Here is a 14,148-nt window from a genome sequence, read left to right on the forward strand (position 1 = left end):
TAGGACTTTGAACATAACAAGTTTTGAGGGAGCACAGATGCCCAGTTACTAGTATAAGCCCTGAAATTTACTTCCTTCCTGTGGATATCTGAAGATTGCTTCTGGTCTTGGAAAACGTATGTTCTAGAGGAAAGCTGTCAGTCAGACATTTCAGCAACCCCTTGACTTTCCAAAGGATGCTAAATTGTTTCAATTATCTGGGCTCACCCTAAGACTTTTCTCATTCACCAGTGTTTATATTGAGCTAGAATATTAGAAACTTCTGCTTCTAAAATATTATCAGATGAATGGTTGACATAACTAATATATGAGTACTACACACACACACACACACACACACACACACACACACACACACACAAGTGTAACATGGCTCAAGGAAAGAATTGTGTGACCATTGACTGTATTCTCTGGAATCTTTCTCTCCACAGCTGGGTCCTTTATGTGAATGGAAAAGAAAAGATCACAAACTGCCCGTCTGTGAATGATGGCACTTGGCATCATATTGCAATCACATGGACAAGTACTGGTGGAGTCTGGAGAGTCTATATAGACGGGAAATTATCTGACAGCGGTACTGGCCTCTCTGTCGGCAAAGCCATACCTGGTATGTTTTAGAAAAAAAAAACGAGTACATGTTTGTGAGACTTTGGAGGTGGCCGAACTTACATAGACATGACATTGGCCAGCTTTGTTGTCGTTACATCCAGACAAAGATCCACAGTTATGTCTTTCTCTCACCGACCATCAGTTATCCAGACTATAACTATCAGACCCTTTTCCCTGGGTGAACTGCATGACTGTGTAAGCAGTGGCTTTGGAGATCTTGGTTTGACCAAGAGGCAAACTGGGCTGAGTGTTTATTAAGCTGTCTTCTAAGGAAGCAATTGGCTGTTGATGGACCCTGCTTGCTTGCCTACTGTTTTTTAGGGGCTTTCTGTTTTGTTTTGGGACCGTGTCTATAAGCTGAGCCACTGGGCATATTTTCCAGCTTTTGTGTCCTTTCTCATATAGAACTCACCCTTTCCTCTGAAGTCACTTTAACTATTCAGGGAGCTTTAGTTTGAAAATTGCCAAAGACTTACAAGGCAAGAAATTTGACCTGTGTAGACACAGCCATGGAAGTTATGTAGACGTCGTCATCCTTCACTTTCCTCTTGTTTCCAATACTTAAAAACAGTGCTCAGGTAAAATAAAATTCAACTAAAATAACTTAAAATATTTAAAATGAGCAATTATCTTCTATAAGCAAGTTATAGTAAACCAAGTTAAACATACTAATAGTTATATAACTAAATATCAACCCTCATTAAAATGTGATGAGATCATTTTGCAGAGCCAAAAAACAGGTATTTAATTTATGTTTTAGAAACTATGTCTCTTTGTTTTACTTTATAATGCTAAGAGATTATAAAATAACATTAAAATCCATGTATTTGTTACTACAGAAAATATATACTGAGAACCCACTCCCTAAGTAAGTTCGACACTCATGAAAGGTAGTGGACATCTAATGGTGAGCAAAAACCATGTGATCTCCGCCTTCCAAAAGGTTTTAAATTGGTGGCAGATAATAGTGATAATATCATGCAGTTCAAGCTGAGGTAGTCACTAGAGAGGAATGGGACACAGTTCCATGACAGCCCACAGCCAAGGAACTGTGTAGAGTAAATGTTAATGAAGGCTAGGAAAATGTCTTTCTGAGTTCTAAGGCTAGCCAAACATTAGCCAATGAAGAGAATTTGTTGAAAGACTTTGTTGAAAGAATTAAACAAGGACCAATGGAAGTATCTGGAATGCAGATGGAACAAGTGAATGCACTAAGCACTACATGAGTCTGTAGAAAGGGGTCATGACCAATCACACACAGTCTTGTAGGAAAGGTGTACAATTCAGGTTTTCATCCTAAAGTCAATGGAATGTCACTGATGGCCTTTAAGGTGGGGTAGTCATCCCAGGCGTTGTCAGAATGACAACAGGGTGTGTGTGTGTGTGTGTGTGTTTGTGTGTGTGTGTGTGTGTGTGTGTGTGTGTGTGTGTGAGTGTAAACACACCATATACTTGTATTCCTTCTGGCATTTCACTCTTTTGCCCTAAAACTGTGTCTTTCATCTGCATAAAACTAACTTAGTCAAGCATGTCTTCATAATCACTTCTCTCCCTCTTCCCCTTTCTCTCCTCCCCGACCCCCAACAGTTCTTCCATCCTTCATACGTCCATGTTTTTACTCACCACCCTATACTGAAAAGTATTGTATGTGCTTTCTCTTAGAATTGCAATCTCACAGGCAGAAAGGCTTTCTGCTTTTACACCTGTGAGTTTCTAATCCTGATACTGTAAGCAGCACATCATTAGGAGGTGTATTCTGCCACATTCACTGAGCCTGCATTAAAGGCTGAGACAGAGTTGGCTCGACAAGAGGGAGGGTAAAAGCATTCAAGATGTAAGAAATATTTTTGTTGATTGTTTTGTGTTTTTTTGTTTTTTTAAGACATTTGTTTTATTCTTGTGTTTTTATATATTATAGAGTTGATAGGTCACATACTGCTGTTCTGCTAAAGTAACATAGCAATTAAAGGACTCCCAACCACATTTTGCTATACCCATAGATGAGTGCCTCACTGAGACATCATCAGAGATGCTTCCTATCACAGTAGGTGGGAAGTAACACAGAAAGGCACAACTGGACATTGTGCAGAGAATGAGAGACCTTGTAACATTCCGTCCTAAATGGTGTATCCTCAGTAATACCTTCTCCTTATGACTCAAGGGGCTAGGTGGAAGAGAAGGTAGAAATATAAGAATCAAAGTATATAGATGACTCCAAAGAAACAGTGTCTTCTAGAGAAAAAAAGAATTGATGCACAAATGAACTCACAGATACTGAGGCAGTATGCACAATTGTGCATAGGTTCAAGCCAGATGGAATCCCAGGACTGAGAGAAGGAAGTGAACACCAGCTCCTACTCTTAATCAAAAAAGTGTAACACTAATAAATAAATGACCCAGAGACAGATTTGGGAGTTCAAGTTGAAGATCTGGGAAGCAGAGCAGCTGGCCACTATTTCTCATTTCTAGCTCAGTCTAAAAGGGCTGATCCACCCGAGAGCTCTTCACCCAGTCTCAGACTGCTGCCTCTCCTCATAGTGGCTGGAGAACAGATACCTCCTACTGAATACTGAAGATCCTGCTTCTATCTTTTATACCCATCTATTGCTGGGATTAAAGGCATGTGATCTGTTACTCTTTTGACTGATACAATCTCATGTATTCCTGGGGGGCCTTGAAATCAGAGAGATCCATCTTTTGAGTACAAAAATTAAAGGTGTGTACCACCATTTCCTAGCTTCTGGCTGCTGGGATTAAAAGTGTGTGTCACCACTTCCTGATCTGTATAGCTTGAGGCTGACTTGGATTTTCTGAATCTTCAGAGAATCTTTAATAAATCATAAATAATATATCACTACAAAAAGGTATCTGCAATTGACCTCTTACTTGCAAGTTGTAAGAAACTTTGAGATCAAAGGCAGGGAGCCATGTGTACTATCCATTAGAGCCTGATGGGCTCACACTACAACCACCTTTGACTGTCACATAAACTTAATTTCAATCTGCCCTTGTTGCTAAGCCATGCAATAAAGTTACATAGCTTAGCTTTGAATGACACTTTCATTTATTTGTATTAGCTAGACTTTCATTACATTAGCATTTGGGAAATAACAAACCATTAGCCCAATTTTCTTCTTCTTTATTCTCATGCTGCCCCTCCCTCTCTTTCTCTCTCTAGGTGGTGGCGCATTAGTTCTTGGGCAAGAGCAAGACAAAAAAGGAGAGGGATTCAACCCAGCTGAGTCTTTTGTGGGCTCCATAAGCCAGCTCAACCTCTGGGACTATGTCCTGTCTCCACAGCAGGTCAATTCCATTTTCAGTGTATGACAGTAATGAGATACAAAGGTATAAACCTAGTAAAACCACGAACAGTCTAATGATGACATATCGTATTGTAAACTACTAATTAGCAGGATTTATCACTGATATTGGAGAGCTTGCTCTGTTAGGCAGATGTTATCTATAGTGATTTCCATTGATGACCCTTTTAGTTTCTCAGTGATATTCTGATATTTAATTGGGAATGGGTATTTTGTAAAAATATATTAGTTTTTAGATGGAAAGAACATAGAGACTATGCTTAGAATAGTTGTAAGAACATCCACAGATGGCAAGAGATAGATCTGTACTTCAAGCTAGGCTTGAGTCCAACAGCCTGAGATCCAACCACAGTCCAGCCACAGTCTTTCTGGGATGGTTTCAATCATGTTGTTCCACTTTACACTTCGTTTTTCTTAACTATAAAGGAGAGAGAGAATCTATCCAAGAGAGTTCTGGCAAGATTGACAAAAGGTCACCACACATTTGTGGGATTGTTTGCACTGTGGCAATGGCTTGATAAATATTCACTCTCAAAATCATACTGATAGATGGCTGGCGAGATAGCTCAGTGTTTTAGAACACTTGTTGCTCTTGCAAAGGACCCAAGTTCAATTCCTAGAACCCATTTTAGGCAGCTCACAACTTCCTATAATTCCAGCTACAGAGGATATGATGCCTCTTCTGGTGACTTCGAGCACCTACACCTACACACACACACACACACACACACACACACACACACACACCGTGAATGTATGCGCATAAATAAAATTTCTTCTGAAAAAATATGACTTAACCAACATTAATATCTAGGCAAGAAACTCTATGCAAAGGATTTCAAAATTTCAGGCAACCATGAGTCTTTTAAGTGGGAGAAATAATAGGGAGACCTAATCATGGGGATTGGAGAAAAGAAGAAAATTCCCTGTTGCCTTTACAATCATGCCATACAAAAACATGCTCCCCTTCACCTCTGCCACAACAATCTGTGGCTGTTTCACCAGGGTTATGTGTGATGTCAAGCTCCATTTTAGTAGAAGTTTTATCTAAAAGTGTGTTTTAAACTCGCAGGTGAATTCGCTGGCCAGCTCCTGCCCAGGGGAGCTCAGTCGGGGAAATGTGTTAGCCTGGCCTGATTTCCTGTCGGGAATCACAGGGAAGGTGAAGGTTGATTCCAGAAGCATATTCTGTTCTGGTGAGGACTTCTCTCTTACACCAACTTTGCACATAATTCAAAATTCTCTTGTGGCCGAATCATGGCACAGATCAATTTGCTCCTTAACTAGGATTTACGTCTGCTTGGTGTCCATCCAAAGGGTGTTTTGAGTATTGAAATTATTTATGTACAGTGGAGTACAAAGTAATTGGGTAGGATATTTGGATGAAGATAAAATAAGATTAAAAAGATGAGTGGGAGGCTCTGAATTCGTGTTGGCTTTTATTTGTTTCTAGACTTTCAAATTTTATTTTCATATGTATGTGTTTCCTGCATGTAGTCTATGCTCCGCATCAGGGCCTGGAGCCCCTGGAGGCCAGATAAGGGCACTGGATCTCCTGGATCTGGAGTTAAGGACAGTTGTCTTCAGTTTGGGTCCTGGGAACTGAACCTGGCATCTCTACAGAGTAGCCAGTGCTCTTAACCACCAAGCCATCTCTCCAGTCCTGTTTGGTTTTTTTTGTTTTTTTTTGTTTTGTTTTGTTTTGTTTTGTTTTTTTTAATAATCACCAAATTTCTAGGCTCCTATTTGAGATGAGAATACTTTTGTGAAACATAAAACCAATGGCTGTTCCCATACACGCCCTGAACATTCACTCTGGATAACCCAAACTAATTTCCAAAAATTAATGCATTTAAATGAATTTTTTTAAGTATTGTTGAATTCATGACTTTAGGTAATTTACAAGAATGGTCATTACTATCCCCCAAATGCCATTTGCTCCTTTAAAAATACCCAGCAGATTTCTGTTGATAGGAGGAAAATTACTTGATGATGCAAACAAAATCTTTTTCTTATCATTGTTTGTCAGTGACGGGGTACTTGAAAATTTGCTTTAATTCAGTCAAGCTGTTTTCCTGCTGGCACAAAAGAGAGATTGAGCCCCTTGGCTCGGTGGCTCTGCTGCTGTGTTGTTGACATGCTCTTACCTGTGCTCTCTGCCCCCAGATTGCCCATCTTTAGAAGGAGCTGTACCACACCTGAGAACTGCATCAGGAGATCGAAAGCCGGGCTCCAAAGTCAGTCTGTTCTGTGACCCAGGCTTCCAGATAGTCGGGAATCCTGTACAGTATTGTTTGAACCAAGGGCAGTGGACACAACCACTCCCTCACTGTGAACGTGAGCAGCCTTTGTTCAACTCACTTGGGTGGCTCTGGAGAATGCTAGATAAATGCTCATTATCTCCTGTCCCAAACACAGCAAACATCCATCAAGTCCTTGCCCTGTGTAAGAGACTGGGCCAGGTGCCATGTGGGAGGTGAATGATGAGGATGCAAAGACCGCCCTGACAAATGCATCCAAGGTGGTAGCAAGGACCTAGAGATGAGTGAAATAGGGACCTATAGGCTGGAGAGCCACCCTGAGGTGTGCCATTGCTGGACAAGAAAAAGGAACAGCTATCTTGAGCTGAGCATGTCCACTCATTCACTGATGTAACGATTTTTAAAATACTGACACTGATATATGTTCTGCAGCTGCTGGCTCCTATTCTTGTGTTTACATTATGGCAGAAAAAATAAACAAGTGCATATCGTAGTGTTTATTTATAATGAATAATAATGATAAAGGCCAGAAAATTAAGGAAGCAGCTGTCACCACACACAACATGCCTTTATCTTCTTTTCTGTCCACTTCACTGGACAGGAAGTGCCACAAAGCAGGAATTCCATCTGTTTCACTGTTGTAAGTCAAGCACCTAGGACAGTGCCTGATGGCTAGTAAGAGTGCCACAGGTGTTTTTGAGTGAGTGAGTGACTGACTGAGTGAGTGACTGAGTGAGTGACTGAGTGAGTGACTGAGTGACTGAGTGAGTGACTGAGTGACTGAGTGAGTGAGTGACTGAGTGAGTGACTGAGTGACTGAGTGAGTGAGTGAGTGACTGAGTGACTGAGTGAGTGAGTGACTGAGTGAGTGAGTGAGTGAGTGACTGAGTGACTGAGTGAGTGAGTGAGTGACTGAGTGACTGAGTGACTGAGTGAGTGAGTGAGTGACTGAGTGAGTGAGTGAGTGAGTGAGTGAGTGACTGAGTGACTGAGTGAGTGAGTGACTGAGTGACTGAGTGAGTGACTGAGTGACTGAGTGAGTGAGTGAGTGACTGAGTGAGTGAGTGAGTGAGTGACTGAGTGAGTGACTGAGTGAGTGACTGAGTGAGTGAGTGACTGAGTGAGTGAGTGACTGAGTGAGTGAGTGACTGAGTGAGTGACTGAGTGAGTGACTGAGTGAGTGACTGACTGAGTGACTGACTGAGTGACTGACTGAGTGAGTGAGTGACTGAGTGAGTGACTGAGTGAGTGACTGAGTGAGTGACTGACTGAGTGAGTGACTGAGTGACTGAGTGACTGAGTGACTGAGTGAGTGACTGAGTGAGTGACTGAGTGAGTGAGTGACTGGGTGAGTGAGTGACTGGGTGAGTGAGTGAGTGACTGAGTGAGTGAGTGACTGACTGAGTGAGTGACTGACTGAGTGACTGAGTGAGTGAGTGACTGAGTGAGTGAGTGACTGAGTGAGTGAGTGACTGAGTGAGTGAGTGAGTGAGTTGTATGCCTGATGTGAACCAGACAATGTGCCACATGCTGGGAGCACATGTGTGGTTCCAGCAATGTAGAGTGCTCTCTAGTCAATGCTTGTATACAATAGGAAAAAACCCATGCCTGAGGCAGCTCCATGAAGCTAGGTTCATGCATACAAGATGTCCTTAAAGGACATTGCTCCCACTGCAGTGTGTTTCTCTGCTCCATCCAGGTATTCGCTGTGGGCTGCCTCCTGCCTTGGAGAATGGCTTCTATTCAGCTGAGGACTTCCATGCTGGCAGCACTGTAACCTATCAGTGCAACAATGGTTACTACTTGTTGGGTGATTCCCGAATGTTCTGCACAGACAACGGGAGCTGGAATGGCATTTCACCATCATGTCTAGGTGAGATAAATGCTGGCAACTGCTATGTGGATTCAGGTAACGTTCTTTGGAAAATATTTACCATAAATGCCACAGTTCTCCTGGCATCCCCTTGCTAACTCCACCCCATCCCTGTAAGCCCTGAGCAACAGGTAATGGCAAAGCAGCTGTTTCTTCCTCAAGGAGCCAAAAAGGTTCCTCATTTTAATCAAGTTCATTATTAATAAAATTCTCCATCCCTGTTCTTCTGCTCGCCTACCTATCAACTGAGGAGGCAGTAGATTCTATTGTTCATTTGTAGTGTAATCACCATAGTTGCATTTAAATTTCATTAAAAAAATACATACAGCAGGGCTGGAGAGATGGCTCAGGGGTTAAGAGCATTGACTACTCCTCCAGAGGTCCTGAGTTCAATTCCCAGGAACCACATGGTAGCTCACAACCATCTATAATAGGATCTGATGTCCTCTTCTGGCATGCAGGTATACATGAGGAACACTTACACATAAAATATAAATAAATAAGATTTAAAAATGCATGCAGTGCTATGTGTTAAATAAAGAGTATTGACCTAAAGGCAAAATCAAATGTTTGGCACAAAAGAACAACAAACCCGCTGAACTGTTGGTAAACTGTCTTCATTTCAGATGTTGATGAGTGTGCAGTTGGATCAGACTGTAATGAACATGCTTCCTGCCTGAACACCAATGGATCCTACGTATGCTCGTGCAACCCACCATACATGGGAGATGGTAAAAATTGTGCAGGTATTGAAGTTATTATCTCAGTTGCTTAATTCAAGTATGCATTTTAGGGGTATGTTATTTCAAAATAAGACAGGAGTTTCAGGTTAAAAGGACAAAGGGACAGGTGAGGAACATAACATCCTTATCAAGGACATATAGTAACCATTAAAGATACAATTAATTAGCATTGAACTTCCACTGACTTCCCAGTTTCTGGAACACAAAATTGAGCCAATGTTGTCAGATGTTAAAGGAAGCTACATAGTAGAAGAGGAGCAGTATATTCAGAAATATCTCTTGGCCTCATGACCACAAAAAGAGCATGGAAGATGCTTTTCATGACTTCACCAGCAACCTCTTTCCTCGGCCTCAGACACACACAGTTATGTCTTTGAAGGAAACTGAAATCTTCCCTCAGGACATCCTCCTCCTCTGTTAGCTTTGGTAATGCTGGCCGACTGCTCAACTCACTAAATTCTTCCTAATTTCCTTATAAGTGCAACTGCCAGAAAACAGTGAGATAGAAACTGGCTGTGGACCACCAAAGTAAAATGATATAATTTAAAACAGACAGAAAAGATAAAAGTGTTAGATGATGTAGGGATCCTGTTTCAGGGGTGGGAGGGAAAGGAGGAAGAAGGGTGTAGGGAGACACTGTAGCCCCGCCTCCTAGTAGCCCAGACAGGTGTGCTGGGACATGCCCTTAAGGGCATGGGCCGGGAGGTCTAAAGGTGACTCGGGGAGGATCCTTAAGGGACAGGGCACACGCGGAGAGCCCCTTCTCCCTTCTCTTCTCTCTGGCCTGGCTGCCTTGCTGCCCCTGGCACGCTTTGGCTTGTGCTTGGCTGGTATTTATCTGAATAAAGAAACCTTAGCCTTACAGACTGCAGAACGATCTCTTCAGGAGGGGAAGCAGAAGACAGTAAGTATGAAACAATAGCAGCAACAGTAAAAACAAAGTGCTGAAGAGTCACACAATGGAAATAGAAATGTAAACTAGGGTTATACACAGATAATTTTTTGGCTACAGAGAACGTTGAATGTCGACATCTCCATCACATTATTCTCAGGCTGAAAAGATCTGAGTGTTATCCCTGTACCGTTTGAGAGCAAGATGCAAAAATGTCCCAGAACATTATCCTACTTAGATGCATTTCCTCTCTTTTAAAAAAAAGTCAGTCTTAAAGGGAATAAAGCATAAGAACACTGTAAAAAAAATTACCATTCAACGAGAAAGAAAGGTAATCCTGAAAATACAGAATGTGACCCTTAAAATGAATTAACACAGGAACCAGGGAACAAGTTCAAGATACATCTTATGCCTGATTGGAAACAGGATCACTTATTGTCATTTCATGTCACCACAGAGTTTGAGAACATAACTTTAATTTCTGTTTTATAAGCCACCTTACAAATTTCCCATAAGTAACTTTTCTCTGTGTTTAACATTAGATAATATCTGCTACAGAAAATATCAAGTATTTGGACCTCATTTTTTTCTGCTCACTTATGGCATTTTTCCAAAATTCAATCCTAAAATTACAATTACTTCCTGAGATTATTTCCTTGAAAACCTTAAAGGGCTGAGGGTAGAGTTAAATACTAGAGCAATTGCCAAGCATACTCGATGCTAGGTCTCTAGGGCTAAGAAAATAAATAAACAAAATCTTTGATTTCCATAGCCTGGATGATCTTGAAAAAGATTAAATCAACACAGCCTACCCCCCACTTTTTTATGAATCTTGAGAGAAGGTCAAAGGACAATTTGAAAGAATCAATGCTTTCCTTCTACCATGTGGGTTGTAGGGATCGAACTCAGGTCATCAGCCTTGGTAGCAATCAAGATTATGCAATCTTTATACCAGCTTGAAATCAAGTTGATTGCTGTTTTTAACTGTGTCTGGGGTCGGGATGAGGTGAGAAGGGGAAAGATTTTGAAGACATGTGCACATGGCATCATTACTTCCCATTAGATAACTTCCTTCAGAGAGACATGCTCACAGCATCACTATGTCCCATTAGATAACTACCTTCAAGGCCACATAAAATTTTCATTGTTTCAGTATTTGTTTCAGTTTCAAAATACAATTATTTAGAAGCTAACGAGAAAGCTCAGCAGTTAGTTAAAAGTATGCATTGCTCTACCACAGGACCTGAATTCAGATCCCAGCACCTACCCTGGGCAGCTCACAAATGCCTATAGCCCAGCTCCAAAGAATCTGGCACCCTCTTCTGGTCACCATGGGCACCTGCACACACACACACACACACACACACACACACACACACACACACACACACACACACACACGTGCAGGATCAGGACCTGAGTTTGACTCCCTCTTGAAGAGGACCTGAGTTTGATTCCCAGGACCCACACTGGGCAACTCACAACTACCTATAAACCCAACTCCAAGGGGATCCGACAGCCCTGGTCTTCATGGGCACCAGCACTCATGTGTGCCTACCACCACACAGACGCAGACAGACACATACACATAATTTAGACTAATAAAACAAATCATTTGAAGACAATAAAGCTAACTTTAAAAATAAAGTATTCTTTAAGTGCTATTGAGTGTATTTTCTGGCTAATGCCCTGCAAGTCCATGACTTTTATGCCTCCCCCTTCAATAGCCTTTGCCCCATGTTCAGAATTGCATAACTGTTGTAGAATTCTTTTGCTTTGAGACTTTGTATGGTTGTGTGAGCGCCACTTAATAGTCCACACAAACTTTCTTTCAAGAGCCTGTAAAATGTAAAGCTCCAGAAAATCCAGAAAATGGCCACTCATCTGGTGAGACTTACACAGTGGGAGCCGAAGTCACATTTTCCTGTGAGGAAGGATACCAGCTGCTGGGAGTGAGCAAAGTCACCTGCTTGGAGACTGGAGAATGGGATCACATCAGACCAGCCTGTGAAGGTACACTGAGGAAATGGCTGGGATTATTGTGTTGGGCAGTTCTAGAAAGATAAATGATTGTCATGGCAAGTTCTAGGTATGTCAGTCTTTGTTCTGAAAGTCAGGTATCGGGCTCAAGTTTAAACATGACAAGGGGATAAAATCTGAAAGCTATGAGCTCTCAGAGGGCTTTTACTGGAGTCTCAGAAAACCTCACTTTTTGTATCCCTCCTTCCAGCCGTTTCCTGTGGTGCCCCACCTGCTCCTGAAAATGGTGGTGTAGATGGGTCAGTGTTCACGTATGGCAGTAAGGTGACGTACAGGTGAGTGCCTAACTTTAAAGGTGTAGTACAAGGCCGGGCACATTGGCTCACTCCTTTAATACCAGCACTCTGGAGGCAGAGGCAGGCAGATCTCTATGAGTTTGAGACCAGCCTGGTCTACAAAGCAAGTTTAAGATATCCAGGGCTGTTACACAGAGAAAAACAAAAACAAAAAGCAAACAAACAAAAAACATAATGCAATTGTTAATGCCATGTCAGCGGTAGTGGAATACTAGGGAAATGATAATAATCCCAGAGGGTTTTTTATATAAAGATTTGTGTTTAGCTTTTAGTTTTGTTTATTTGTATGTCTGTGTGTCTGTGTGAGTATGTGTGCAGTTTCCCATGGAGGCCAGAAATGGGACCAGATCTCCTGGAGGTTACAGGAGGTTATGAGCTGCTGATGGAGATACTGGGAACCAAACTCTGGTCCTCTGTAAAAGCAGTGTATTCTCTTAACTGCTGAGCTTCCCTGGAGGGTTTTATTATTATAATTAATATAGAATTAATTGGGCTCAGTATAGTGTAAAGAAATCAAATCTGATAACCTATTGGTAGTCATATCCTTAAATCTGGCTTGTTTTTTCCACTAGCGCCCCCATGAGGCACCATGGTGGAAGGCACTCCTAACTGATGGATAACCTTAATTATTAGCTCTCTGGGAGTTCAAGCCTTATAGACTAGGGGCTTAGCCTGCATTACTCTCAAACACAGAATTGTCTATTCCCAGCTATTCATCCATAGCACATATTGGAGATAAGCCAAATTCTCAATCTGCCCTTTGCGTATTACCGAAGGTTACTGTGGAAAGATGTATGACATTCAGCCTTGTGGAAAAACAATTTTAAATCATTCCAATGTGGAAAAACTCCTCCAATACATAAATTCTTTGTATTTTTAAGGGTTTGGGTATATATAAAATAATGCAAATTAGGGCTGGGGAGATAGAGGACCTGAGATTGAATCCCCAGAGCTTAGGTAGAACTGAATGCAGTGACACACATCTGTAATCCTCATGCCCTACAGAGAGGTGAGGGGCAGAGACAGGAAAACCCCCAGAACTCCCATGCCTGCTCATCTCAGGTATGTAGGAGCAAAGAGCAGAGGGACCCTCTCTCAAACAAGACGGAAGGCAAGGATGGATGCCGGAGGTTATCCTTCAACCTCCCCATGCATAACATGGCATGTGCATGGCTACACTCATGCACACACTCACACACACACACACACACACACACACACACACACACACACACACACACACACGTTATACACTCACACAATTTTCAAGTGTGTAAAACAGAGCTATTCATGTTCAGTGATGTCCTCTGTCTTCTCCAGGTGTGATAAAGGATATACTTTGGCTGGAGATGAGGAGTCAACCTGTCTCGCTAGTGGCTCATGGAGTCATTCCTCTCCTGTGTGTCAGCTGGTGAAATGTTCCAGTCCTGAGAGCATAAACAATGGGAAATACATCCTAAGTGGGCTCACCTACCTTTCTATTGCTTCATATTCCTGTGAGAATGGCTACAGGTAAAGTGTGGTCCACCAGCCTGGCTTCCTACCGTCTTCTGCTGTTCCTAGGCTTGAATGGATGAACTAGTTGACTTTCAAAGCAAATGTATAAATGTAGGGGTATTCTCAAATTTGCATTCTTCTTGGAGCCTGACTAACAGTAAATGTCAGGGTCAGTCTGTGACTCCAGGAGCCCTCACAGCTCAACTGCTGGAGCATCCAGACTCTAAAGAGGAAAGCCAAGTTGGTTGTGGAGTGCAGCATCATCCCTTAGGAAATGCCTTTCCATGAATCTTTTTTTATATACACACCTTATGAAGATTATATTGAGCAGTAGTGGCATAGTGTAAGGAAAGCATGGAAGGGTCTTAAATCTGTAAGAAGTTCAGTTGATTGACTGATTGTGTGTGTGTGTGTGTGTGTGTGTGTGTGTGTGTGTGTGTGTGTGTGTGTGTGCGCGCACATGCATGCTCAAACAGAAGAAACAATGGAGAAAGTCAGGCTATACCTAGAAAGACATTCAACAGGTTCTGAAGTGAACAGATTAAGTTGATAGGAAATAAAGAATTAAGGGCCAGTGAGGTGGCTCAAAGGATATGAGTTCCACTCCCGGGACCCAC

At 42.0% G+C, this 14,148-nt stretch overlaps 1 protein-coding gene across 1 annotated transcript in view; it reads left to right on the forward strand.

The window, feature by feature from the left end:
• The window catches only part of Svep1 (sushi, von Willebrand factor type A, EGF and pentraxin domain containing 1), a 179,026-nt gene that overhangs the window by 118,488 nt on the left and 46,390 nt on the right, over positions 1–14,148 (forward strand). The window contains exons 27-35 of the mRNA XM_027403038.2: positions 432–607; positions 3,788–3,912; positions 5,002–5,125; positions 6,096–6,266; positions 7,890–8,063; positions 8,690–8,809; positions 11,535–11,711; positions 11,929–12,013; positions 13,355–13,546. Coding sequence (XP_027258839.1) covers positions 432–607; positions 3,788–3,912; positions 5,002–5,125; positions 6,096–6,266; positions 7,890–8,063; positions 8,690–8,809; positions 11,535–11,711; positions 11,929–12,013; positions 13,355–13,546 — 1,344 coding nt within the window. The remainder of the gene's footprint in view (positions 1–431; positions 608–3,787; positions 3,913–5,001; positions 5,126–6,095; positions 6,267–7,889; positions 8,064–8,689; positions 8,810–11,534; positions 11,712–11,928; positions 12,014–13,354; positions 13,547–14,148) is intronic.

Source organism: Cricetulus griseus, chromosome 2, assembly GCF_003668045.3.
Source record: "Cricetulus griseus strain 17A/GY chromosome 2, alternate assembly CriGri-PICRH-1.0, whole genome shotgun sequence".
In the NCBI taxonomy this organism is placed as follows: Eukaryota; Metazoa; Chordata; class Mammalia; order Rodentia; family Cricetidae; genus Cricetulus; species Cricetulus griseus.